The sequence below is a fragment of the Rhinolophus sinicus genome, chromosome 9 (assembly GCF_057876585.1).
Source record: "Rhinolophus sinicus isolate RSI-liver-muscle chromosome 9, RSI-T2T, whole genome shotgun sequence".
In the NCBI taxonomy this organism is placed as follows: Eukaryota; Metazoa; Chordata; class Mammalia; order Chiroptera; family Rhinolophidae; genus Rhinolophus; species Rhinolophus sinicus.
Window position 1 is genome coordinate 35286343 of NC_142509.1, and position 27829 is coordinate 35314171.

Genomic DNA, 27829 nt, shown 5'->3' on the forward strand with positions numbered 1-27829 from the left:
TCATTCAACAATCTCCTGGGCCCATGCTATCTGGGAGCAATCACACATGACAGGAACAAAAATGGACAAGGAAAAAATAAGACGAGCCCTAGTCTCAATAAGCTAGTGGAGGATTAGGACAGATATGCAAGACAGTGCAGAGCAGAATGTGAACATCCAGTGAAAAGAGAAATTGGGGAAGTGTATCAGTGAGGATCTTGGCAGGAAATGGATGGCACCCCGGCACCCTCCCACCTGGTCGAGGAGAAGAGTTTAACAGAGGCTCAATTTACAGAGCGTAAGTAGGGTTAGAGAAACCAACAAGGCACGGTGATGCACCCTGAGCCTCCTGACAATGATAAGCCATTACCTCCCTTTGGTCCATAGACTAGGGGCGGGAACGGTTACCAGAAACATAGAGAAAAGTTGGAGAAGGCCACGGGAGCCGTGGTCTTCAGTGGAAGGAAACAACAAACCTGCAATGATCTCAGGCAGAGAAAGCTGGAGGGAAAAATAGCCCAGCCTCTCTCCTCCCACCTTCCTATCGCCTACTGGTCCCTCCCATTGACTGAGCCCAACCAGAAGCCAGAGAGCCCAGGAAGCCCTTTGATGCAGCCCACAGAGCCGGCTGGAGAAGCCTGGAGAGGGGCTCTGGGGGGACAAGTAGAAAACAGCTCAGGAAGCTTCCTGCTGAAGAAGGAATTAGGTTTAGCTTAAAGGTAGAGACTCTGTACATGGGGAAGTAAGAAGGGAATTCCCAAAAGGGGAACAGGCTCAGCGAAGCCAAGGCCAGCCAGTAAATAGAAAACACAGCATAATTCAGTTCCCCTGCAATTCTGACAAGACGAGAGGACATCTTGAGATGCTAAGGCAGGGCTACAGGTGGAGACTTGGGCACTCGAGGCCAGGATAGGGGTTTTAAAGAAGATGGAGAGTCACTGAAGGTTTGATAACAAGTTTATAGGCTGAACTGTATTTTCCCAAAAAATTCATATGATGAAGTCCTAATCCCCGTATATTAGAAGGTGACTATTTAGACACACGGTCTTTCCAGAGGTGATGAAATTAAAATCGGGACCTAATCCAGTGATCCATTTCCTTACGAAAAGAGGAGATTGGAAACAGACACGTACAGAGGGAAGACAGGGAGAAGACGGCTAGACCTCTTACAAAAAGCCAGCGGCAAAGCTACTGATCTGTCCTGCCTAGATGTTACATGGTATGATTCTAGAAACTTCCACTTCCTGGCTTCAGTTTGGTCCTAAAGGGGGGTCGGGAGGGGGCTCTGATGGGATCCTTGTCATATGGTTCAGTTACCAAGAAATGTTGGAATCGGAGCTCACGTAAACCTGCCAGAGACCTGGGTCACAGCTTATAAGAAATGGTGGTATTCCTGCACCATCAACAATGTTCTTTCAACTGGATTTTCCTGTTGTTGATGTTGTCTACAACTCTGTTCAGAATGAGCCATCTTTTGTGGGCATTCTTTCATCAGAGGTTTTTGCTGAACCTGCTGGACTCCCACGTCCACAAACGATTTAGTCGTCACTTAGGAAAACCCTGGGGATTCCAGACAAGGCTCTCACAGATTGTTTCCCCTGGATTCCCCTCCCTGCTTGTTGACCACCACCTGTGCCCATCACCAGCGGCTGCTCTCCCACCTTTTCCTGCTCACAGAAGGGTCGAAGGACTGGACATGCCTGACATCCTTCACTTTCGACACCCTCTCCTCCTACCCTGGCCCAGCAACGAAGCTGGTGGCCTCAGCTGCCTGAAACCCCAGGGGCTGTCACATTCTAAGGTGACAGTCACCCTCCCCAGCTCACCAAACCCTCTCCCTTCAGGGGAGTGAGAAAGGGATAAAGAAGCAGCACTTTCTTAACCCAGCCCCCGCGCAGGAAACACCAGCCATTTCTGCACCACCCAGGACTGCGTTAGGGAAATTTAGCCATTCAGGCCCTTGTTGGAGATTAAGACTTTGTATCAGCCGAGAGTAACTTAGGGGTGGGAAATGTCTCTAAACAACTCACCCCCTTCTGCTGCGGCTCTTCCTTCTGTGTTCTCTATTTCTATTGAGAAAATCACCAGCCTTATGGGAAGGCAATTCAGGGTCAACACTGACTTATAAACCATATTTTGAAAACTTATAATTGCTATCACTGACTGATGGCCTACAATTGAGGTATTTTACAGACAGCATCTCACAGCAGCCTTGACGAAAGGGCACTATGAGCCCTTTTTACAGATGAGTAAACTGAGGCTCAGACTCCCCACAACCCCACAGCTAGTAAGTGGCAGAGCCAGGATTCAATCCCCAGGTGCACCTGACCCCAGAGCTCCCCCTAGTCATGCAGAAGAATTACCGGCTCAGTGTTTAGAAAGTGCAGATTCCCTGCCCCCCCCCCAAACCCACCAAGCCACAGTGTCCAGGGTGGGGCCCAGGAAGCTGCATTTTTTTAAACACGTTCCCGAGGTAAAGCTGATGCCTGAGGACCAGTCCTCATTGGACCATACTGTCTTTCTAGGAAACTGCCTGGCCCTGATTAGGCAACATAAATGGTAGCCACTCTCGCCGTCATCGTCCTCCTCCTCCTCCCCAAATCTAAACCATCAACTTAGCTACTGCAGCTGTGACAGGAATTGCGAGCAGAGTAGGACCAAGAAGTACATGGGGGCCTCCCTCACTGAATCAGATGCGTCTCCTTCAGGGAAAGGCTGTGTGTGTCCCTCCCAAGGGACACTAGACTTATCAGACTTCCCAGATCTAAATGACCAACCGGGGAGGGAGGGGAAGAGAAACAAAGCAGAACTGAGGGTGACACACACATCAGGTGTGTATGTGTCGCTTCCTCCTCTGGTTCCTGGGTGGCCCCGTAACATCCCCATAAGGAAGCTGATTCAGTAACTGCTGAAAAGGGCTGTCCCCATGTCCCCTGTCAGGGTACTTGTTCATACACACTCCCGCCTCTCTGCTTCTACACTCCAGAAAAACTGCCGGTAATTAAAATTCAAGTGGCAGCCTGCCTTGGTCACTAGAGATAATGGATTAAGAAGCAGGATGCTTCAACAGGCTTACTTTCCACAGGCAGCTGTGGCTCGACCTCCCTTCCTTCTTTCCTCAGTTTCCTTCTCCGTGAATGACCAGCAAGCTAGCCGGATAGAAGTGTCTGACTGGTGAGCAGAAGGTCAACTCGCTACTGAGGTCAGAGGTCGGGCCTCAAATAAGCTCAATTCCTCCGGCTGAGTTCTAAGGTCACAGACAGGCCCCCCCAAATTCCGCCACCTGGTCATAAAAGGAAGCGGCCAGACTGTAGTGGGATCAAACAACTCCATCACCACTGGTGGAAACAGCCAATCGGGTGAATGGTGATGGATGGTGATTCAGTAGCATCTTTGATTTGAAAGACACCACATCAGAAATGACCTCACAGCACCTAATCAGTTCCAGAAAAGGACCTTGTCCTCCAGGAGGCAAGGTGGGAGATCAAAGCATTTCTAGCTAATCATCATTTATCATTAATTGCTTGTTAAGTAACCTGACCCGGACCCAATGCCGCTCCCTACCTCAAATCCTGACAACCTCAGTGAGCACCCTTGATCTTTCAACCCAACCTGCATCAAATTGGGAGGAAGCCCGGCTGCAAACCTGGGAACCCAGAGACCCCAGGCGGCCCAGGCACTCAGTCGTTTACTTACTTCTTCCGTTCAGTTAACTTTTTAACCCCACCGACCAGGAAATGCATAAACATAGCAGTGAGCCTCCCCTCCCCCTTCCCTCCACATTTCACTAAGTTCCTCATAGCAGGGGACAGATCTGGGGACCAGTGCCTTATTCTTCACAAGCTGTGTGGCCCCAAGCATGCCAGAGTACCTCTCTGAGCCCCCAGTTTTCACTACACCATGGCGAGGATACTATCCACCTCCTAGCCCTGCTGTAAGGATTCAGTAAGATGTAAAACCTGCATGGGGAGACTACTGCACACACTGAAGAGAAACACCCAGAGGGCTCGGGCTGTGCTGACTGGTAATCATTTGTTCCTACAGCTAAGTAGGGGGCCATGGTATTCATTACTATATTATTCATATCTTTTTGTGGCTCTGAAATAATTTATAATAAATGCTATGGGCTGAATTATGTCCTCCCAAAATTCATAACCACCAGGACCTCAGAATGGGATGGTATTTGGAGATGGGTTTTTAAAGAGGTAACTAAGTTAAAATGGGGTCATTAGGGTGGAGCCCTAATTCAGTCTATGATGGGTGTCATTAGAAGAGATTAGAACACAGACACTCAAAGGGAAGATGATGGGAAGACAGAGACAATGGCCATCCACAAGCCAGAGAGTCGTCAGCAGAAATACATCCTGCCAAGTGGTGTCTTCATCTCAGACTTCTGGCCCCCATAATAGTGAGAAAACTAGTATCTGTCATTTAAGCTACACGGTCTGTAGTACTTTGTTATGGTGGCCCTTGCACACTCATAAAATTCAAATAAATGATAGAAAACACAAACTACATTGAAAAGGAAAAGACTGTACTACCATGGCTCTAATCAAAATGGAAAACAGTAAGTGTTGGTGAGGATACGGAGAAACTGGAACCCTCATCCACTGCATGGAAAACAGTGCAGCCACTTTGGAAAACAGTCTGGCAGGTCCTCAAAAAGTTAAACATAGAGTTACCATCTGACCAGTCAGTTTTACTCCTCGGTATCTACCCACGAGAAGTGAAGACGTACGTTCACATAAAAACCTGTACACAAATGTTCATAGCTGCATCATTCACAGCAGCCAAAAGATAAAAACAGCTCAAGTGCCCACCACCACATGACTGGATAAAGAGAGTGTGGTCCATCCATCCAGTGGAATATTATTCAGCCATATAAAGGAATGAAGCACTGACAGATGCTACAGTTGGATGAAGCTTAAACATATTATGCTACGTGAAAGAAGCCAGTCACAGAAAGCTACATACTGTAGGATTCCATTTCTGTGAAATGTCCAGAATAGGCAAGTCCATAGAGACAGAAAGTAGATTAGTGGTTGGCAGGGGCTGGAGGAAGGGAACCTGGGGGAAGGCTGGAATGACTGCTGATGTGGTTTCTTTTAGGGGGTACAAAAATGTTCTAAAATTAGATTGTGGTGACAGTTGCACAACTCTGACCATTTTCAATATACTAAAAACATCTCATTGTACACTTTGGGAGAAGAGTATGGTATGTGAATTATATTTGTTTCATTATAGGTGTTAAAAAAAGAAAAGGACTGGTACCCCATAAATGTTGCTAAATGTCAAAGGTTCTTCCTTCTCCGTCACACTCAGTCTTTCCCAACCAGCCTAAGGGCACCAGTTTCTCCCACCAGTGTTGATACCAGCCTGTACCACACTCATGTGCAGACCAGTGCTTATAACCTCCACAGGACTCTTAGGTAAAGGCTACTCCTGCAAAAGCCAGCTTCCTGTTTGCAGGCCTTTGGAGGAAGGGGGACAGAGGATTGATTTTTCTTTTGTTTTCCAAATGCCTAAAGCCCCTGAGGAATGGAGAAAAGACAGGGCACATCCGTAGTCCTGAACTGATTTCCCCCAGAGAGGCTCATTTGGACCCCTCCATGAACTGGGATGACAGTGGGTAGTGGAGTTTGTTTTTTTAAAAGCCCAGGGTCTGCAAACCCTAATCTCTCCCCTAGAGCAATCCATCAGCTAGGAGGGAAGCAGGCAGTGAGGCAAAGCCACTGTTTCCTCTTCAGGTTCAGAGCAGCTGTGGGGCCTGGCTGGGTTGTTTCAAGGTGCTATATCTGCAAGTACAGTTTGTGGTCTGATAAATGGCACTTATATTTATTACCCAAGTAGGGGAAAGCCGACTTTAAAACCCCACATGGATTGGGGAACTAAAAGCAGAAGACAGGGAGGTGAACCCTTTTCCATTCTTATTGCCACCTAAATTCCCATTAAGCTTCAAAGGAAATTAGAACCCAGTACCCATAAGTAACGGGTGCCCTTTTCCCCAGCAGTTCCACATTTAAGAATATCCCCTAAGGAGATAAACAAATGCGGAAAGAATAACCTAGAACAGCACTTTCCAACAGAAATAATGTGAGCCACATACAGATTTTTAAAAAAATTTTGTGGCCACATTTTAAAAGGTAGAACAAAACGAACCCAAACAGGTAAAATAAATAATCCATTTGGTTTAACGAATGTATCCAAAATATTATCGTTTCAACTAGGGTTGCTAGATTTAGCAAATAAAAATACAGTACACCCAATTACATTTCAGATGAAAAACGAATAATCTTTTTTTAGCATAAGTATATCCCGTGTAAAACATACTAAAAATTTTACTTGTTGTTTATGAATCAAATTTAAATGGGCATCTTTTTTTTTTAAATCTGGCAACCCTAATTTCAAAATGCAATCATATAAAAAATAATGAGGTATTTTAACCATTGTTTTTTGGAATAAGTCTTTGGAATCTGCTGTGTATTTTACACTTACAGCACATCTCAGTTTGGGCTCACCACATTTCAAGTGCTCAATAGACACATGCGGCTTAGTGGCTACCATTCTGAACAGCACAGATCTAGAATGTTCCTCACAGTGGTTTTTTTTGTTGTTGTTTGTTTGTTTTACCCCAGAGTGCATGCTCTAGTCACAGTGTTTTTTTTATAACGGGGGGGGGGGGGGGATCAGAAATTAGCAAAATACCCATCAACGAGGAGGCTGGTTGAGTTACAACTAACATTTAAAGAGCACTAACCATCGGTCAATCCTTGTCCTAAGGATTTCACATGCATTATCTCATTTAGTCCTCACAACAACCATTCGAAGCAGATACGGTATAACCCCTGTTACAAACGAGGAAGGTAAGGTTCTTGCTCAAGAAAGTCGTGAAGCTGGGGCAGTCGGATGACTCAGTTGGTTAGAGTGAGAGCTCTGAAAAACAAGGTTGCTGGTTCGGTTCCCGCATGGGATAGTGGGCTGTGCACCCTGCAACTAAAATTGAAAACGGTGACTGGAATTGGAGCTGAGCGGCGCCCTCCACAACTAGATTGAAGGACAACGATTTGACTTGGAGCTGATGGGCCCTGCAGAAACACAGTTACCCAGTTGGAAAAAAAAAAAAGGAACAAAGTGGTGAAACTGAGCACAGACTGATTGATGGTAAATCAGTGGGTTGATATCCCACCCTAGCCCAGCCTTTGGAAGGAGACACACCAAAATGTTATCGGTTTTCTCTGGACGGTGGGCTTTTACGTGGGCACTGGCTGAAAGTTTGGTCTCAGCTGTCAATCAGACTGTCCTTCACATCCTGCCCAGTAACACTAACGGGCGACTTCGCCTTTTTGAGACTCAGTGTCCTCACCTGTAAAACGAGAGTCACAAGTGTCTACCCCACAGGATTGGTGGAGTGTAAATAAGACAACGGATGGAGAGGACTAGGCAAAACGAACTGATCCAATAAGTTCTAGAGTTCTCACTAGTACTCCTCCTAGTGTCGCTGTCCTTTCCGGTTTGACTATAGACTTTTTTATGGGGAGCATCAATCAATTGTACAAGGAGAAAAAGTTACTTTCTAAAGAAGATAAAACAGCCCATGAAGCAGCTGGAGGAAAAAGGATGGAAGGAAGTAAAGAAAGCAGAGAGGGAGGGAGGGAAGAAAAGAAAGGGAAGGAGGGGAAGAAAATTCACCTAATGACAAAAGTGAGGCATCACTTCCCCGCAGTTTCTTGAGTGACCACCAGGGGGCACTGCCTGCAGTTTCCATGACGAGGGAAAAGAAAGCTTTTACAAAACCAAGAGCTTGGAACGAACAAATCACCAAAACCATCTTAACTGGGTGCCCTCTCCCAGTAGTGCCCCTTAGACAGGTGCCGACATTCACCTTACAGGAGATGTGAAAGGACGTGGAAACAGTCTCCCAGCTGCGGGCAACTTGCAGTCTTACCTTTGGAGTCTTCTTTGGCCAAGTGACTACAGGGACCCCAGTGATGGCCAGACTGGGGTCATCGTCCGCGTGTTCCTTCAGGACACTCTGTGGCCAAAAAAAGGAGCCATATTAGCCCAGGGTATGGGGGAGGTCTCTGAAGGGGGCTAGAGATCAGACCTAACACAGCAAAAAAAATAACCTTCGGGGCTCTCCACAGACTCAACGCCTGCCCACCACTCCACCACCACCCACACACGCAGTAGAAACCACGTCAGTGTCACTGATTTATAAATGCTGTCTATAAATGTCCTGGTTGACTTCTGTGTCCCCAAAGCCTCACACAATGACTAACCTATAGTAAGCTTCCAGTAAATAACTTTAAAAAACAACAACATAAAAACCCACTAATACCCAAACAGGGACTTTCTACAAAATGCCTGAACAGTACTCCTCACATCTGTTAAGGTCAACAAAAACAAGGGAAGTCTAAGAACTGTCACAGCCAAGAGGAACCTGAGGAGACATGACAACTAATGTAACATGATGTCCTAGGTGGGATCCTGGAACAGATGTAGGACATGATGTAAAATCTGAGGACAGATGAACAAACTAGAGACTTTAGTTAATAATAATGTATCGATATTGGTTTGTTGATTGTTAACAAATGAACTATATTAATGTAAGATGTTAAGAATAAGGGAAACGGGGTGTGTGCAGGGTATGTGGAAACCGTACTATCTGCTGAATTTTTCTGTAAATCTGAAACTGTTCTAAAACATAGTCTATTAATAAAAAATACTTTTTTCTTTTGATAGTTTCAGGTGTACAAAGCAAGATAATAGTTAGACATTTACACCCCTCACAAAATGATAACCCCCCAATCTACTACCCCTCTGACATCATATATAGATGTTACAATTCCATTGACTATACTGAAAATAATTTTTAAAATGCCAATCAGACAGTAGTAACAGCCACAATAACGTAAATAAGAATTCTTAGGGTGCCAATTTTTCTAACAGGTACATATTTAAAAGGAAATACAACAGAAAGGACATGATTGGACATGATTCAACTCGTGTGGGCTTCACATGGGACATGAGAGAGGCTACACAGTTGGGGACAGTGGGAAGAATTTCACCACTGGGGGAGAATTTCATCACTGACATTGATTAAAATTGCCAGTTCCTGATGATTATAAAAAGCAGGCAAACTTTTCATCACTTTTGGTTTTTAATTATTGTTTAAAATATCCCGCAGACATTGTATCTTTTTTAATGTGCAGCCAGGTGGGCCATTCCACTGCCCTCTCCCCACCTTGGTCCGCTGCTCTGGGTAGGTGGAACTGGCTAGGTGAGGGGTGCCCATGTAAACGCCGGAGGGCCGACTGCACACATTTTGTTGAATGAATGTATGAGGGCAGAGGTATTGAGTACTTTCTCTGTGCCGGGGACCATAATTACTATTTCATATCCATTCTCTCATTCAATCTTCTTGACGACTCTGTGAGATGGACTATCATCATTTCCATGGTGCAGATGAGGAAACCAGGGCTTGGGGGAACCAGGTGTGTATGAAGGGAACGGTCCAAGACCACTCAGCCAGTAAGTGATGGAGACTCCTCTACCCCACAACCTGTGTTCTTTAACCATAGTATCACTCAGCCTATCCTTTAGAAAAGGGAGGGGGCCCATGTTCACGGCAGCATTATTCACAACAGCCAAAAGGAAGCAACCCAAGTGTCCATCATTGGATGACTGAATAAACAAACTGTGATCTAACCATACAATGCAATATGATCCAGCCTTAAAAAGGAAGGAAATTCTGACATATGCTACAATATGGATGAACCTGGAGGACATTATACTGAGTGAAATAAGCCAGTCACAGATGGACAAATGCTGTATGATTCCACTTATATGAGGTGCCTAGAGGAGTCAGATTCATACAAGCAGAAAGTAGAACGGTGGTCCTGTGGTGGGAGGTGGGAGGTGGGAGGAATGGGGAGTTGTTGTTTTAACAGGTTCAGAGTTTCAGTCTGGCACAATGAAAAAGTTCTGGAGATGGATGGTGGAGAACGTGGAACGACAACGTGAATGTACTTAATGCCACTGAACTGCACATTTAAAAATGGTTAAAATGGTAAATTCTATGTTATGTAGGTATTTACCACAATTTTTAAAAAGGGGAGGAAGGAGTGGGGCAAAGCAATCCCTCCCTAAGCAATAGAGTCAGAGGTCCTATAAAGTACAGGTTAGGGACCTAATATCTCACTAGTTAAACTGTCACTGTTATGCTTGGGACAACTCTCGTTGTAGAGTCAGAACATCTGGGTTCAAGTTCTGCAATTTACAGCTTGTGTGACCATGAGTAAGCAGCAGCTTCTTGTTGTCTTACCTGGGTGTAGAAAAGTGTTACCCACCTTGATTTTACACTATGACGCTGCAGGTGATTTTACTACCATGCTTAGGAGCGTTTGTTAAGTGCTTGCTCTAGACATTAAAATAATCCTATCTGTGGGGTCGGGCCAATTCTTCCCATTTCGCCAAAGCAGAAACTAAATATCAGGGAGGTCAAGTGACTTGCCCAAGGTCACACAGCTGGGAGGAACCTGGTGCTGACCAGGTCTATCTGCCTACAGGCCTAGGTCATAACAGGGTGACAAGGGCTCAGGAAACCATTCCAGTAACCTCTGGAGCTGACCTACAAAAATAGGACACCTAGAAGACAATCCAGGCACCACAGTCAGCATTCTCTTAACAAATACAGAAGTGACCCATCCTCGTCTATTCCTTGCAAATATGCCAGAGAGTAATTCAGCCACTAACTCCTTAGAAGGCATTTCTCAAACTATCCCCACATCACAGAAGAGGCACTTGTGCCTAAAGTGGGCCTACCCGAGCACAAAATTTCATTATTTCGTGGTTTCTCTTAATAATCCATATGAATTTCACACCCTCCCCCACAACATATCAGGATTTGTTTTTTTCTAAAAATAATGTCGCCCCCCCCCAAAAAAAAGTCACTTAAAGGCTTTCCAGGAAGACATTCCATGTTTACCTAAAGCCTTTCTATATGTCCCCATATGGTTGGGACAGGGGCCCATCACTTCCACAGGACATTCTGCTGCCTTATCCCTATCTCAGTCTCTAGGCTGAGGTGACAAGCTCAGATGCTTCCAGGAACCAGTCAGGTAAAGTAAAAGATGTAAACGAACTCGGGCTATCGGGAATGGTGTGGCCTGTGGCAAACCAGAGGCCACATGCCCTTTTAAAGAGGACAAATGCTACTTACTCCCAACCTACTAACCTCCTGTGGGAATGAAAGCCCTGACAGTTATCTGATTTCTCAGAAGTCAAAGCTCCAGTTTTATTTGAAATCTCTCCACTTTTAAATGTTGGCGACTGATGGAAAATATATATATTTTTAAATCACAATGAAGCAAACACATCTGTGGGCTGTCTTGGGCCACAGGCCACCGGTTTACAAACGCTGCTCTACATATGACTGAAAATAACGCCTACTCCCCTCGATTTTCTCTGAGCTTCCTTCTGAATTACCTCAAGATTTCTTGTCATTTCAATATCAGAGCTGGAGTCGGGAACTCACAAGCATTGAAGCGAGAGGCCTCTTTAGAGGGATGACTGGTTACCAAAAACTATTACTGAAGGTGTGAATATTAATAATGATTAATACATTAATAATGATAAATAATAGTTAAAAGTTAATAAAGAGACCTCTCCAAGCGCCTACTTGTCTGGCAATCCTATAAACACACTCCCTGCAGGAAGCGGCGCGCCCCCATGCGTGGCCCACAGTGGCCACCAGGGGGCGCCATGGGCTCTGCCCCTCAGGAAAGGCCATGTTTTCATTTGTATGTGACAGGCTGCAGGAAGAGATGATCCTAATTGGAGATTTTCTCTCTGAGAAATAAATTGTGCTGAAGGTAATCATGTCACTGGCTTTCCTAGGCTCTGCCAGAATTTATGCACTTCCCGGGGCTCTTGGAAGCAGAGACAAGGAAGTCTCAGTGCCTGCACCAGCCCAGTCCGGTTCAAGTTACACCCTACAAGCCTTCACTATGAAAGCCCAGGGCTGGTGTAAAAAACAGAAAGATTGGGGCCACTGGACCCTTTCGGCTGGAAACTGCCCTGTTTATGACCTAACAAGATAACCACAGACAATGGAAGTGCTGGGTCTCTGCTCCCCCTTATGACAACTTCTCTCAAAGAGCTTAATGTGAACAATGGATTCAGGTCCCATTGTTTCCGGGGGGTGGAGCATTAATAATTAGAATCACCATATGTGACTAAAAATACCACCACTGTGATAATAAAGCAGAGGCAGACATCAAAAAAGATCACCAAACCACACGCTGTAACGCAGCACGGAGCAGCTCAGACTGCTGCTCGGGGGACACAACAGTCTCAGGGGGACCCACCACCTGGCCAGGGCCCCTACAATCAGGTCCCAGGATCCCTTCATCCACTCCAGCCCAACATCTGTGCCTGCTTGGGCTGCACTGTCTCAAAAAGACACATTCAAGTCCTAACTCCTAGCACCTCTGAATGTGACCTTACTTGGAAACAGGGTCTCTACAGATATAGCTGAGAATCTCAAGATGAAATGACCCCGGATTTACTTTAGAAGAGAAAGGAGAAGGGGATCTGACAGAGACCCAAGGAAAAAGGTCATGGGAAGACAGGCAGAGACTGGAGTGACGCAGCCACAAGCCAAGGGACACCAGGAACCACTAGAAGCTGCAAGAGCAAACAGCAAGACCAGGAGAGGCAACTTAAGTGAGCAGGTGTGTTCAGAGTCAGGACCTGAGGACCCCATGATCGAAAAGCTGGACACACCTTCCATGGTTGTGGGTTTCACAAACTCTCATACTTGGCTGTAAATGGGCCTGTTTTCATTCCATGATAGTGTCTGAAACAATCATATCAGCTCTAGCTTACTGAACACTTAAAAGACCCTGTACTAGTGTCACCACGCTGAATCCACTGAGGCATGTGCTCTTACTTTCCCCATCTTAAGTCGAGTTCCCCAAAGAGCATTCAGCTGATTAATGGATGGCACAGGGGATTCAGCCTGACTCCGGAACCTTTGGTCTTACAAGATAACGTCTGCTTGGATAACATACTCTTAATTTAGGATTATTTTCTATTATATTTGGGCGTTGATGAAAGAACAATACAATTGATATTTTTTTTAGTGTTAAAAAAAGATAACATTTGAAAACTAGCTCTTTATTGTCTCTTAAAGCCCCTTAAGTCCATGTGGTCCCCTAATTCCCTGCGGCCCCCTAATTCTACACAGTCCCATAATTCCACACAATAAAAAAAGCGGCTATCTATAGTGAACTGGCATTTCTACCCCCAGCTGACACTCTGGCCGCCATGGAGGCGTGGCATCATGGGAAAGAGAGCCTGGAATTATCTTAATGACGGCTGCAGAATCGCCTTGCAAAGGGGTATCTGTCAAAAGCCTTCCCACATCCAATCTCAGAAGTCACTGCCAATTTAGGTCCGAGCCCTTCACAACCTTGCAATGCACTGGTTATTTTCAAGTCATTTATAATCGATTCGAGGACTAGACCTGTCCCCAAGTAGTCACACACTGTCCTTTCCTACCATCAGGAGCCCCAGCTCTCTCCCTGAGTTCTAGCTGAAAGTATAGATTCTTCTGGGAGGGACAGCAGGTAGGGCGATGCCCATCTTACTGTTAATTACTTTGTCCACAGATTAATGGTTGCCAATCCAAGAGGGAAGAGAGAAAAGATGATGTATTGGGTTGAATAGTGTGCCTAAGAAAATTCATGTGCATTCAAAACCTCAGAATGAGACCTTACTGGGAAATAGGTTCTTTACAGATGTAAGCATGTTAAAATGAGATCATATGGATTAGGGTGGGCCCTAATCCAATGACTGACGTCCTTATAAGAAGAGAAGACACTCAGAGACAGAGAAGACAGATGGCTATGTGAAGGTGAAGAAAGAGATTAGAGTGATGTAGCCACAGCGAAGGACTGCCAGAAACCACGAAAAACTGGGAGACAAGGACGGAGCCTCCCCAGAGCCCTCAGGGTGGACACTGATGTCGGACGTCTGGCCTCCAGAACCATGAGAGTAAATCTCTCCTGTTTCAAGCCAGTTTGTGGTTCTTCGTTACGCAGCCCTAGGAGACTACAGATTTCAATTCTAAACCAGAAAGAGGGATGGGAGTAGCTGAGAGCTTGGGCAGCGTGAAGAGCTGGCCAAAGCCAGTCTGGTTCTCCTTGGACTGCTACCTAAAAACAGCTAATCTTTCTCGAAAGGCTTACTAGGGAAGCTGGGTGTTCATTACCTCACTGTTCCTCAAAAGAATTCAGTGACACAGGTCCCTGTTATTATCCTCACTTTACAGTGAAGACACTCAGGTTTCAATCCATTAAGCACTTCAGAAGAGCCAAAGAACCACAGACTCTGGTCCCCAGAAAAACAAAGCACATTTAGTTCAATATCCTGGTTTTACATACTGATAAACAGAAAGGTAGAGTGACTTGCCCAAGGCCACACAGCAAATAGCTAAGAATTTCAGAAACCAAAATTGAACTCAAAGGTCCCTTATGTCCTGATTTCTTGTTCTTCCCATTGCGTACATGCCAATATCCTGCACCTTCAGCAGAACAACAGTCTTAAAAGAAGGGAGTCACAGAAAACACCTCAATGCCAAATCCCAAAGGGTTTCACAAAGATGAGGGGGGAAATGGCTTTCTTGGACTTTTACAAGATGCTGGACTCTCCCTTCCTTTCACAAAGCAAATTAAGTAGAATGGTCATTTTGAATTGAATCTAGATCCAGACCCCACCCCCACCCCAAGGTAAGTTTTCAAGGTCCAAATGAGCTCACTGGGACCTGCTGAAACCATTGGGGTCACTGAGGTAAAAAGGACAAACTCAACTTTCAGAAGTTCTACCCACAAAAAAAGAATAAGTTAGACTTCCAGGAATGGGCACAAAAAAGAAAACTTAAGGTGAGTCGCAAGAGCACGTGATCTAATTTTTTAGTTGTGTATTTGTCTGTATACATGGGGGTGAGAGGAAAGCTGCAGAAGTATATTCACCAGATGTTTAACGAGGCGTTACCCCCAGGGTATGAGAACTGAGGAGGGGGACGTTTTCTATCCTCTAGACTGCAATGTTTAATTTCTTTTACATTGATCATGTAACACTATTACACTTGAAACGTTTATACAGATGAAATGTCCAGAGTAGGTAAACCCATAAAGACAGAAAGCAGACCAGAGGGAGGGGGAAATGGGAAGTGATGGCTAACGGGTACAGGGTTCTGCCTGGGCTGATGAAAAGTTCGGAACTATGTACAGGCAGTGGTTACAAAACAATGTGAATGTGCTTGATACCACTTTACAGTGGTTAAAATGGTAAGTGTTGCTTCCTTGAAGGTTCTAAACTGGTGACCTAGCAAGTGAAATCAATCAATATAAAAATGGTAAATGTTACGTGTATTTTACCACAATTGAAAAAAAATACACTACATTCTCTGTTCTCCAAGAACTGGCCTTTAAGTTTGACCCTTGAAAGTGTTTTTCTCCTGGGCTAGCTGAGAGAAAAAAAACACCTTTTTTTCCTTCTCACTCTTAGCTAGCCCCGACGATTTCAGAACTTCGAAAAAAGGGCATGGCACCACCAGTTACCGAGGGCACACTATATTCCTACAGGCCTAGAATGTAAAACCCAGAGGACCGGATAGCTGGGTTGAAGATGAACCGAACAGTATTTAGGAAAAAGGGGTTTTCTCTATTCATCCGCTTCCTGGGACTCAGCAGCGTTTCCTTGAGCAGATGACTTTGCAACTGTCAGCCAAACCTGTGCCTCTCAAGAGTCCGTCGCCTTTAGTTCCATCCTGGAAGGGTCACCGTCTTGAGCCATGTGGTTTTGATTCTGTCATGGATGGCACATCATCAGGGAGTCCCATCTGAGCCCCCAGCAAAACAGAATTAACTCATGGGCATAAAATAGCACCAAATGTCCACTCTGTGGAGAAATGCCCAAACTAATCTTTCCTACGACATAACATTCCTCAGTTCCCATCAGGCCCTTCCTTCAACAGTGACCTGCACCTCACCGCATCTTGTGTTTGGTTTTGTAGTTTGTCAAATGATGTCAAATGCATTTTCTCACTTGACCTTTGACATTTGGGCAGCAGATGCTGTAGAAGTTTTATTTCCGTTATACAAATGAGAAAAATTAAGCTCAGGAGTTCAATGACAAGACCAAGTCAGTCAGCTAAGGCCTGAAGCGGCAGTTGTCGAACCAAGATCTTCTGACTGAATCCACCCCACCCCCCACAGCACCATTCATAGCCGGGCAGAGACAATGCGACAGAAGCTTGAGAAGGCTAATGCTGAAGGAGCCACCTGTCCCTTCCTTGCTCTCCCAACCCGCAACTCACAATTCACCAGAAGTTTCCGATAAGATTCAGAAGAACACTTCCTCTTTCAAACGAATGTGTTTTTAACTCATTTACAATATTCTGGGACCCTAATACTATTCAAGATGTAATTACTGATGAAAATACCTGTTTTCACTTTACAGGACCTCAGAAGAAAAAAGTAGCCACATAACAGAACTTTCAGGTTTCCTTTAAGGAACCCAACATACAAAGGCCAAGACTAGAGGTCCCTTACGTGGGGTCCAGGAACAGGCTCAGGAGTCCAAGACTCCCTGACACGGCATGCAAAATTTTGTGTGTATAAGCATGTTTTCAGGAAACTCAAGAGAAGTCAGAAACCTCCAAAAAGTCAAGAATCAATGAAAAAGACCCATTAGCAAGTAAAGATTTGCTTTATAGGGATGTTTACTACCGAGCTCTTTTGCCTGGCAACTTTCCCGCATTACAAGATCTTAATTTTACAGCACTTGTAGCGGACACACGTACTACAGAAAATGAACTATACCTGGATGAATGATTTTGTACACTGGCTCCCTCTGCTGGTGGTACCTGTCAGGCTACCTGCTGTGGGCCCCAGGTCTCAAAACTCCAGCCCCTGGTCACTAAGCACTTCCAGGGCAGGACAGTCTTAATATTTCTATACCCCGGCGCCCGACACATTTCCTAAATGAACAAATGAACTAATTAACAAGTCCTGGGTAGAGTTTGCAGGCATCAAAAAAGAGACTTCAATTCGGTCTCCAATCCCAGCAGGCAGCCAGATTTACTTGGGAACCAGATATTGGAGAAGAAAGCCCAAACGCCTGACGACTCACACCGAAAAGCCTTAGCAATGCTGAGACAGGAAGCCGTTCCACATAGTGGTGTCCACACGGGAGTTCGGAGGCATTCCTGGGTCCTCATCCCAGCTCTGTCACCTCAGGCATGTCCCTTAACCTCTCTGTGCCTACTGTCTCATCAGGTAAGTACAGATAATGAGGGTACTGACCACTTGCCTAGCACTGGTACCTGGCAGGTAGTGAGCTTCCGACAGACGTTATGATTATGATGGCTACAGGACAAGGCCTCCCAGTGTATTTCCTGTTTCTTAAACACACTGCTCGTGAGCACTCTGCCTAGGACAGCGTTCCCCACCTGGAGGGCTCCTATGCAGCCTCTAAGGCCCAGCTCGAATGCCCTCTCTGCATAACGGTCCCAGAACCCTGGCCGGCTCCCAGGCCCTGGGTACGCACAGCACACTCAGTGGCACTTAATTCCCTGTCACCTGATTTCTTCACCTGCCTGTTTCCTTTGCTAGACAATGAACTACCTGAGAACAGTGACTATCACCTCCTACTTTCCGTCCCCCCACAGCCAGCACAGCTGGTGCTCAGTGAGAGTTGACTCCATAACTAGGCTCTACTTGGAGACCTCTGAACCCTGGGTGGCCACGTGGCCCACCTTGGCTGGCCATCTCAAGGACCAGCAAGATGTACAATCTGCTCACGTGAAAACTATATGCTCCAGGGGAAGCCAGCCCAGAGCACAAACCTCCGTGACCAGGACGAAGGAGTCTGTCCCCAAACTCAACAGCAGCTACTCCAGTGGCACCTATTATCGGTACAGCCTCAGATTTTCAACAAGTATGAGAAAGAATTCAATGTCAACCACAGAGCCAGCTTCCACCAAGGGGTGCCCCGGAGGTCTCAATGGCGGCCTCAGCTTGGATACCCTAGATGAGCTGGTTTGAGCCAGGGACCCTCCCCGTGCACAGACACACCCCCAGGAGAGTCTGCACCGAGCCGCCCTGAGCCCAGCTGCCCTTGGGAAGCTGTGCTGTGAACACAACCTGCCCAGCCCTCAGCTGCCCAGCCCCAGACACTACTTCCTGCCCACCTTTACACCCTCCAGGAGTGCCTGGGGGTCCTCGATGCCCTCGGGGACACACTTCTTGTTTTCCGGGAGGGATTCAAGTTTCTCCACCAGAGCTTTCAGGCCCTTCAGTTCAAACTCGGTGAGGTGCGTCCATTTGGCAGAGACCTCAGTGCTGGGAGAGCCGGTGGGCGTCTTGGGGTAGTCTGCGGGCACCGTCGTGGACTTCACACTCTCCTCCGACTCATTCGACAAAGTCCTTTTGAGGAACCGCAAGGCGGGGGCTTTGGGCTTCTTCCCGGGGGGCTCCTGGTCCTCAGACGGGGTGCTGGTGGGCGAGGCAGGGCCATCGGCGGGTGGCTTGGGCACCTTCTCTGCACCTTCCTCCTCCTGCTCTTCGTCCTTCTCCTCCTCCTCCTGGGGCTGCTGCTCACAGGACTCCTCCTCCATCTCCAGCCAGGAATCAGATGAGAAGCCGTCTATACTGGGCTTTCTTGGGGCATCTACAGGGGGTGGGGGGGTGTCACAATAAAGACTGAGAAGAACACCCCAGACTCCCTGCTGGAAGTCCCGGGAACCTCTACTCACTGTACCTCCCCTTTACTCTGGAGATCGAGCTGCTTTGGACAGTTCTAAGGTCTATGCCTCCCTCAGCTTCCAGAAAGGTTACGGTCAGTCAGATATAGGTTCAAATCCCGGCTCAGCTTCCCCAGGTTTTGTGTACCCAGATAGGCTGCCTCACCTCACTGAACATACCTGGCATTTATATTTCAACATATAAAAATAAGACAGAGCACATATGATTCCATTCATATAAAATGTCCGGAAGAAGGGAACATCCGTAGAGACAGAAAGCAGATTAGTGACTGCTTAGGGCTGCAGAGGGACGAGGGAGATAAGGAGATGGTGACTAACGGGTATGGGTATCTTTCTAGGGTGCTGAAAATGTCCTAAAACTTGACCATGGTGATGGTTACACAACTCTGGGAATAGACTGAAAACCACTGATTAAACACATTACATGGGTGAATTGTCTGACATGTGAACTACACCCCAATAACGCTCTTTTAAAAATATGAGGCAAAGAAATAAACAAATAAAATAAGGCAAGGACTACTTCCTTGGAAGGCCTGTGAGGATTAAATAAGGAAGGCGTCACGAGCACAGCTCCCGGCACACAACTAGCACTCAGTAAATGACGCGTTGCCCTAACGCCCCCTTTCTCTCTGGCAGATGGACCAGAGAGGCAGAAGAAAATAGTGGCAAGAAAATTTAAGAAAAAATGGGCGCCAATGACCCAAACACTGCCTTAAGATTTCCTCGTGTGCCTGGAAACAGAATTGGGGACGTTCTTTTTGTTTTTTGTGTTTTGTGTGGTGTTTTTTTTTGCCAGGCCAGGAACGTTCTTCCACAGCCCTAAGTATCCAAATGAGGGAAGTGACCCTTGTTTCTTGGTCACTTCCCTTGTTTGGGGACTACCACAAAAACAAGCCTCCAATCCCCCCAGGAACATGTAGCTACCACTACAACCAGGGGTTCCCACACTAGTTCAGAATCAATTTTATCTACCAGGCTGGGAGCTTCAGAAGAGCAGGTTGTAGGGTTTCCGTATTTTTCACACCTGAATATTTCCTCATCTGACAGGAACAGGACCCAAAACAGAACCCCCACTCCCACCTCCAGACACAACTGAGTTTCCAGAAGGTGAAGGAGCAGTTCCCAATCAAGACCCCAGCAGAAAAATTTGTTCCCCATCATATGCCCGCCTGAAATCCCTCAAGTCACTAAGCATGGGAGTTCAAGGGAAGAAAGGAAGAAGGCTTAGTGAGAAAAGAAAAACCAAAAAATCTAAAACTCCTGGAGATTATGGCAAAAATCGTGCAGACCAATCGCATTTTTCTATCCTGTGATGAGAAAGATGGAGTGATTGAGGCACTGGGGACTCTGCATCTAGGAAAACCCCTCAGCAATCACAGCTCAGAGGCAGAGGGGAAGAAGCAGGGCTGTCATAGCTAGATGCAACTTCAGGGCAGGCATCTGTGAGTCAGGATTCAAGGACCAAACCATTTTGGGGGGATGATGTCCCTTTAAGTAACAACAGTGGGGCTGCAGCTGCGGCTATACACGCTGTCTCCCTGCCTCTGTCAGAACCACCCACTGCTCTGCCAAGCTTGCATCTCCAGCCCTGGCCACCCCTCCCAATAGCTCAAAGCTGGCCTGGTATTTGGGGGCCTGCCTATATCTGAAGGGCCTGCTCCTATATAGACAAAAACCCAACCCCAGGGTGCAGGGAGCCAGGGGATCAGCTACTAAGAAATAAAAAGAACCAGGATTCTTTGCTCCATTGGGATCCTGTTTCAGCAGTCATGACTGGGACTGGCCCCTCCCCACATCAGCATTGTCACTAGTAAGACCTGGAAGCCACTGATGTGACTCTATTGGGGTCATGATTTCATTTTCTTAGACTCCTGTATTCTAAGTGGGAAGCTGAGAAGGATGGCTTCTCCTGCTAAAGGGTCTCTAGCAATCTGCCTGACACTCTGGCTCAAAAGAATTCCTGGAACCCCGGGACTCTCAAGGGCCCCACTGAAAAAATGGTTTCTACCCCTGCTGAGCAGTTGAGGCGGTGGGCCCCACCATCCACTCACCAATCAGCATTGATTCTCTCTGGTATTCCTGAGTGAGGTAGGACCGCTGGGTCACACAGTACACATATCTCTCCAAGACATACCAGCACATCTCATAGTAGAAGGGATAACGGAATTTAGGCTGCACCTGAAAGCAAAGACCCAGGGGCAGAGGTCAGTTTCTGTAGGGCAAGGGGAAAGGAGGGAGAAAACTGGGGACGGGGGTATTCCTGGGGGTGGGACTTATTTTCATCATCTTAGCAAGAGCACAAATGGTGTGAGGGAAAAATGGGGGAATGGGGGTGGGGGGACTGGAAGGCAGGAGGGAGGCGCTGGAAAGGGCAAGATGCCAGGAGCATGCACGAATGAAAAGGAGGAAGAGGGGAGGAAGAGGCCTGTGACAGCATCATTTCAGGGTTCCCTGAGCTACATGCCGATGGGGAAGGTGGAGGGGTCCGCTTAGTGCTTCGTGAGATGCAGAGTTGTCTCCTGACCTGCTGACGGAGGGTGCGGAGACCACAAATGTGAGCCACTGCCTAATTCTAGCTACAACAGACACCGGCTCATAGCCGTTCTCAAAAATTTTTGCACAGATTCTGCTATCCCTCCCTCCCCCTTGAAAAACGGAAATCAACTCCCATACCTTACCCATATGCAGACAATCAAGTATCTCCTGCATTCTAGGAGGGAGGTCACACCAAGGCAGACCAATGAGAATGGAGGGGTGTGGCCGCTCCTACCTCTGTGGGCGGGGCTTCAGAGAGGTCTGCCTCCTGCCCCCCACCTCTGCCACCATCTGGCACTGCCCAGCCTGTATTCCCAGGGGACACCCTTGGACACAAGTTCCTGGTGTGACCCTAACGCCGGAATACACACCCACAGGTCTGGAGCAGGAGTCCAGATGGAGATCCCCTTTCAGCTGTTTCTTATAGGGGAGGAAGTGTAGGTGCAGATAGCTTTGTGTATCAGAACTGTGAAAAGGCCTGGGCCCCGGGGCAGCACGGGGTCTATACCGATAAGATGGCAACGAAAGATGGGAAGGAAGCAATACCACTGACAGCCCTGGCACAGAACCTTACAGAAACTGCATCCCGAGAGGGCATGGGAGGACTGAAGTGGTGGGAGGGGTGACCCTGTCTCCCACCTCATTTCCAAGGAGGGATCCTGCACGTGCACACTCACTCCTCTCCTGCTCTCTTGCCCTCTCGCCAAGGTGTGTCTGCCTCGAGGGATCTCTGCAGGGGCCAGAGACCCCTCTTCACATCTCCTATCTCCCAGGAACTCAGGAAGCTGAGAGTTAAGCAAGCACACTCTCCACCTCTCTCTGCTGACAATCAACAGGCAACATTCTACATGTGGGATGAAGACAAATACAAGCAGATCCAGATCCTCCATATGCCCTAAAATACTATTTCCCTGCCTCTGTCACAGTGCCCACCTAGAAAAGGCCAACTCTGCCTTCTTTGAGAGTCCCAGCTCTGTTCCCCGTTCACCCTAGGCTCCTCTGACTCAGTTTCCAGCAGTAAGGCCCTTTTCCCACGTTGGGGCCTCACTTCTCCCATCTGTGTATTGGGTCCATTTGACCTCCCTGGCTCAGGTGGATGGTATGCCTGGGAATGAGATCCTGGCTGCCACATGTGTTTGAGCTCCTGCAGGGGATGCACAGAATTGGGAACATCATCTAGCGGTTTCCTTGACTCCAGCTACTCTCCCGAGAACCCCAGTTTTATTGCTGGGACAGTATATTAATAATGACATTTTTTCACAGTCACCAGATCAGTGCCCTCCGGAGTTTAAAAAGGTCAGCCTGAGGCAGCCCCTGACCTCCTGTGAAGAAGGGTTTGGGGGTTTCGGCCCCACCCCCACTCCAGAACAAGGGTCAAGTGATTTTGAAACAGATTGACAATACCTACAGCAGGCTGAGGACAGGCAGGCCCGCCTCGTCTCAAACCCTCTCTCACATCTCCAGACTTTAGTTGGCAAAACTTAGAAGTTGCTTTTCATTTTTCAAATTTTGGAAGATCGTCAGAGCCACTCTGCATTGATGTGCCTGAGAATTTTCTAGATGGAGGGAGGGGTGGTTTTTTTGGCTGTTATTTCAGGAGAGGAAGATAAGTCTCCCCTCCTTGTTGCTGAGCCCAAAGGAAACCAGCTGGGTGAAGACAAATGCTGATGAAGGAATTACAATTTTTTCTTTTTCTTTTTTTTTTTTTTTTCCAAGAGAGCACCGCAGGAAACAAAATTGGCAAAGAATTGACTTACAAACAGGTTGTCGCCTTCTACCCTTCGCCTTCAAAAGGTTTCAGCCACAACATGCCTGGGAACATTAAACACACGATTGCTCAACATTATTTGTTGACAAATTCGGAGCCTCACCAAACTGAGTTGTTCACCAAAAGGCAAGGCAGTCAGAAAGCATGCAATGCTCCCAGCCTGGGGGGTCATTAACATCTCAGCGGATCTCCAGGGGTCAGTTTGACTTCCTAAAGGCCCATTCAAGTGGCACCTGGCTTTAGCCTTTCCTCAGAGCAGAGTGACCTCAGGAGATCAGAACCCAAGTTGTGTTGGTGCATCTAGAACTCCCAGGTCTTGAGGACTTGAAAAACTAAAATATGAGGGTGGGTGGAAGTGCCTTAAAATTTGTTTTTCTCCTGGAAAAACAAAAACAAAGATTCAATGAGGGCATAAAATCCAATGGTAGGAGAAAGGTGAGAGGAAGGGTAAATTATTTGCAATTTCCAAATAGATTCATTGGCTGAGAGGAAATGGGGTGTGCTGGCATTACCTTTCCTGAGAAGGCTGCTTTCTCTAGCGCCATGGCGGGGAGGGAGGAAGATAAGTAAGAGAGACCGCAGTTTAATGAATTGATCATTTGGACCATCCCTAGCCCTCATCAACCAAACTAGAGTTAAAAATATGCAGCGCTAATGGCTGAGACGTTATCTTCAAATAATAAACATGCAACACATCCATTCTTTGGATAGTTCTTGCACCCCTTGGAACAGTTTTAGAATGACGGGGGGAAAGATTTCATCTCCAAAGGGGGCAGGAAATGGAAACCCACTGGTCCCAGAATGCGGGCAGCGGCTTGTGCTTGCCTAGGGGCAGCAGATAAAGTCACCTCTCATTCGGCCCAGAAAAATTAAAATCATGAGAGCAAGACATGGCTTCCTAAACCCAGATGAATGTCGGGGTTTCCCTGGTCTGGATGGGGGTGGGGGGTGTCCCCACCTTGAGCCACAAAGGCAAATTCTTTTGCTAAGACAAAACCACACCCTGGGGCTTAGAGACTGCTGGTGTCGTCCTTTGTCCCACCCCCTGTATTTGGTTTCTAAGCAAAGCTATGTTTTAGGACTCTTGAAAAACTATGTTTAAATGGCCATAACCTTCTTAAGGAAGCTCACAGGGGTGTAAAGAATTAAGCTGTAGCGAGCTGACAAGGAGCCCTGGCACCTTGTCTGGCTTCCAGTGCTCCGTCCCCAGTGTCTTTTGTCTGCGTTGGCTCCTAAGACATGAACAATCGGGCCTTGTAGCTAAGCCCTCGCCAAGGATCAGAAGTCAAAGCAGATTAAACAGCCTGCCAGTGGTTCCAGGCTAGCCTGGCCACCAGGACTCCGCCCATCAACCCGCTTCAGGGAAACCAGATGGGGTGCCCACTCAGATGAGGGACAGTGGGCCTTGGGGGAAGGGACCCTGCAGCGCTCATCTGGATGTGGGCGCGACAGTCCACAGGCGCTCAGCATGAGGCTCAGAGTTCCACTCCATTACCTCCCTCCCGCCTCCCGCCTCCCGCTTAAGGGGGAGGGGAGCTGGGCTCCTCACAAAAATGATGGGACCCAAATCCACTGAGATGTATGATCCAGATTCCTGGGGGGAGGGGCGGCTGCCAAGCAAGTGGCCGAAGCCTTTAGAAATCCCAGCCGGACTCCGGCTTTCAGTCGTTGCCTTCTAGCTTTCTCCTTTTCCATCCCACACTTCTTATGGGCCACGCTTCCTAGGCTGCTCACAAACTGGCCCATTCTTCAGGGCCGGCCAAAGAACAGTTGGCCAGAGCCCCAGACAGCACTTGATCCAGACTCTAAGATGACCACTTGCACCCAAATGGTGCCTGTCTCCCAAACACCATGAATAACATCCCCCAGCCCAACCCTGGGAAAGGGAGGGTGGGCAGGCGACAGAGAAGAGAGGCACCCACGTCCACAAAACGAGACCCAGTCTGCAGATCCGGGCATCCCGGGCAACAAACCTGCCAATCTGAAGGGAAGCACTCTCCCTTTTGTGCACTTGGCCACTGCATGTGGCTAACGTGGTCCCCGGGACGCCCCTGAACAGAGTTCCTCCGTATCAGGATGCAAAAAGGTTAGATATAGACATGCTGGCGAAGACTCTGCCTTATGTACATGATTCCGTGAAGACCCAGGCCGGAAGATAAGACCAGGAAAGGCAGGGACTCTGAGCAATGGGAATCTGCCTCCATGAGACATTTCTTTAAGGTCCAGACACAGCAACACCTCTTTGGGGCAAAAAAGTCATCTCCTTGGCAAAGCCCAAGAAGACATGGTATGGTCTGTCCATCCACACAGTGGAATATTATTCAGCCATGAAAAAGAACGAAGCACTGACACATGTCAAAACATGGATGAAACTTAAAGTCATCACGCTATAGGAAAGAAGCCAGTCACAAAAGGCCACCATTATGATTCTATATATATGAAATGTCCAGAACAGGCAAATCCATAGAGACAAAGCAAATTAGTGATTGCCAGGGGCTGGGGGAGGGGAAGCGGGGAGTGACTGCTAATGGGGACTGGGTTTTTTTTTGGGTGAGGACAATGTCCCGGAAGTAGACAGAGATGATGGCTGCACAACATAGTGACGGTGCTCAATGCCATGGAATTGTGCACTTTCAATGGTGAAATGTATGGTATGTGCATTCTAGCTCAGTAAGAAAAAAGGAAATATTTGAATAACAGTAAGAAAAAAAGGAAAAGATATGGGCCCTTTTTGCCCCCGTTTCCCCACCCTTGGACCTGTCTCAAATGCCTGGGAACACTTGATCAAGTTCCAGCATGGGAAAGAGGGTGGCAATTTCCCAAGTAGCCAGTGCTTTTCAGGGGATGCTCATGGAGTACAGTGGAAGTCACACATCACCTGAGACAGCTCAGAGGCAGAACCTGGGAAAAGCACAGACACTGGCCTCCTCGGGCTCTACATCACATCTGGGGGCCATCACATCCCCGAGGACACGAGGCCAGGACATGACCTTCTTTCCAAGGTCTCAGCCCCCCTGCAAACCACAGCAACAGCCACCACGAAATTCCCCACACTCCCTCGAATCCCTTGTCCACGTGAGAAGGAAGAAGATGCAGGGTACATGACACCTCACGGTGCTTTCTCAAAAGACACTTCCTCTTTGGCAAGGGGATTTTGGCTGCCACCAACCTGCCACCGGCCTGGAGGTGAAGAGAAACTCCCGGGGTTTTGGGAGGGGCTCCTGTGGTCACCCCCTGCTCCGTAGAACCAGGACCAAGACCTGGCTTGAGGCAGGAAGCGGGAGGGAGGGGGGACATCAAAGGACTTCAGAGTGACTTGCCTGCACACCCGAGCACTCGGCAGAGCTCAGGGGCCGGCAAGCCCACGAGGAGAGAAAGAAGCCGCCTTACCCGTGTCCTGTCCTCGATCTCGTAGATCCGCAGCTGCATGGGCACGTTAAAGCTATGCAGGATGTTTCCGCCGAATACCAGAGAGTCTACAGGAGTGTAGACTGCATGGATCCAGCCTGGTGTGGGGGGGAAAGACAAGGTCAGCCATAGGCCCAACCTATACCAGCATGCAGGAGGGCATAAGCGGCCCAAATGAGCCCCAGGGCCGGGGCGGAGCGTGCTCGGGGATGCCCGAGGGAAAGTGGAGCTCTGGCCGGCCTAGAGGACTCAGGCTGGCAGCCAGCTGGACCACTGCAGGCAGTGTCTCTGGCTAGCTCAAGTTGGGTGATGAGCAGCTGACCAGCCCCTCCTCTTGAGGACCTTGATGACAAAGGTTTCCTCATGTTGTTTCAGAGCTGGCTGCAGCAGGCCTGTCCCCCGTCCCAAGCTGGCTGGGAAGCTGGAAACCCCTCACTCTGGCTGTTCAAATGTCCTTGAGCCTTTTGCTGGATATCCCAGGGACTTTCAATCTCAGGGAGGGTCACAAAGGATTGTTCAGGGCCACAACTAAGAAGTGACATCTTACCAGGGCTGCAGGCCCCCCTTTCCTCTGTCCGAGTCCACCTTCTGCCATCAAAGCCTGCAAGGCGCATTTTCAGGTGGTCTCCATGGCCACATGACACTTGTACCCCACATCAGCTCTGCCATACAGGCCGTCAGCTGCTGACAAGTCTCTCTAGTGCCGAATGCAGCTTCTTAATGGCTTGGGGCACCTTGGGGTTTTTCATCTCCTGAGCTCCTAGCCCAAAGCCTGGCACAGTAACCATGAAAATGATTATTGAGTCCTGCCCTGTGCCAGGCAGGGCATAACTTATTTCTCACAAAATCCCTAAAAAGTATATACTGTATTCACCCCAATTTACAGATGAGGTGACTGAGGCAGAGAGAGTAAAGTCACTTATCAGGATTAGAACCCAGGGAGTCAGCCCCACTTGGTCTATAAAGCTTAGGGACAAAGCAGGACACCTAATTCCTTCAGCGACTCTCAGACTGGCCATATTTCAAGTACTCAGTATATCTACAGAAGGCTCCCGTTCCCGGCATAGACAGCGCAGAGCTAGGGGACAGGTAATAAATCTCCTGATCCACGCCCATTTACAGATGCTGAAATGGAGGCTGAGAGAAGCTAAGTCCCTTGCTGAATGAAGTCACAGCTGGTAAGTGACAGCACCTCCGTTTTTAACCGCTATGCTGTGTTGCCACTACATCAAAGGTTAGCACGGGCTTGCAAGTCCCAGGAGGCAGGCCTGCCAACACGGAGGGGAGGCAGAGAGAAACGCAGAGAG

General features: G+C 47.7%; 1 protein-coding gene across 12 annotated transcripts in view; it reads right to left on the bottom strand.

Annotated features, from left to right (window-relative positions):
* KDM2B (lysine demethylase 2B) overlaps nt 1–27829 on the bottom strand; it is a 119741-nt gene that overhangs the window by 40471 nt on the left and 51441 nt on the right. For all 12 annotated transcript variants that reach the window (XM_074321539.2, XM_074321543.2, XM_074321537.2 and 9 more), the window contains 4 exons: nt 26505–26620; nt 20863–20989; nt 18239–18717; nt 7925–8011 (listed from right to left, as the gene is read on the bottom strand). In XM_074321539.2, coding sequence (XP_074177640.2) covers nt 7925–8011; nt 18239–18717; nt 20863–20989; nt 26505–26620 — 809 coding nt within the window. The remainder of the gene's footprint in view (nt 1–7924; nt 8012–18238; nt 18718–20862; nt 20990–26504; nt 26621–27829) is intronic.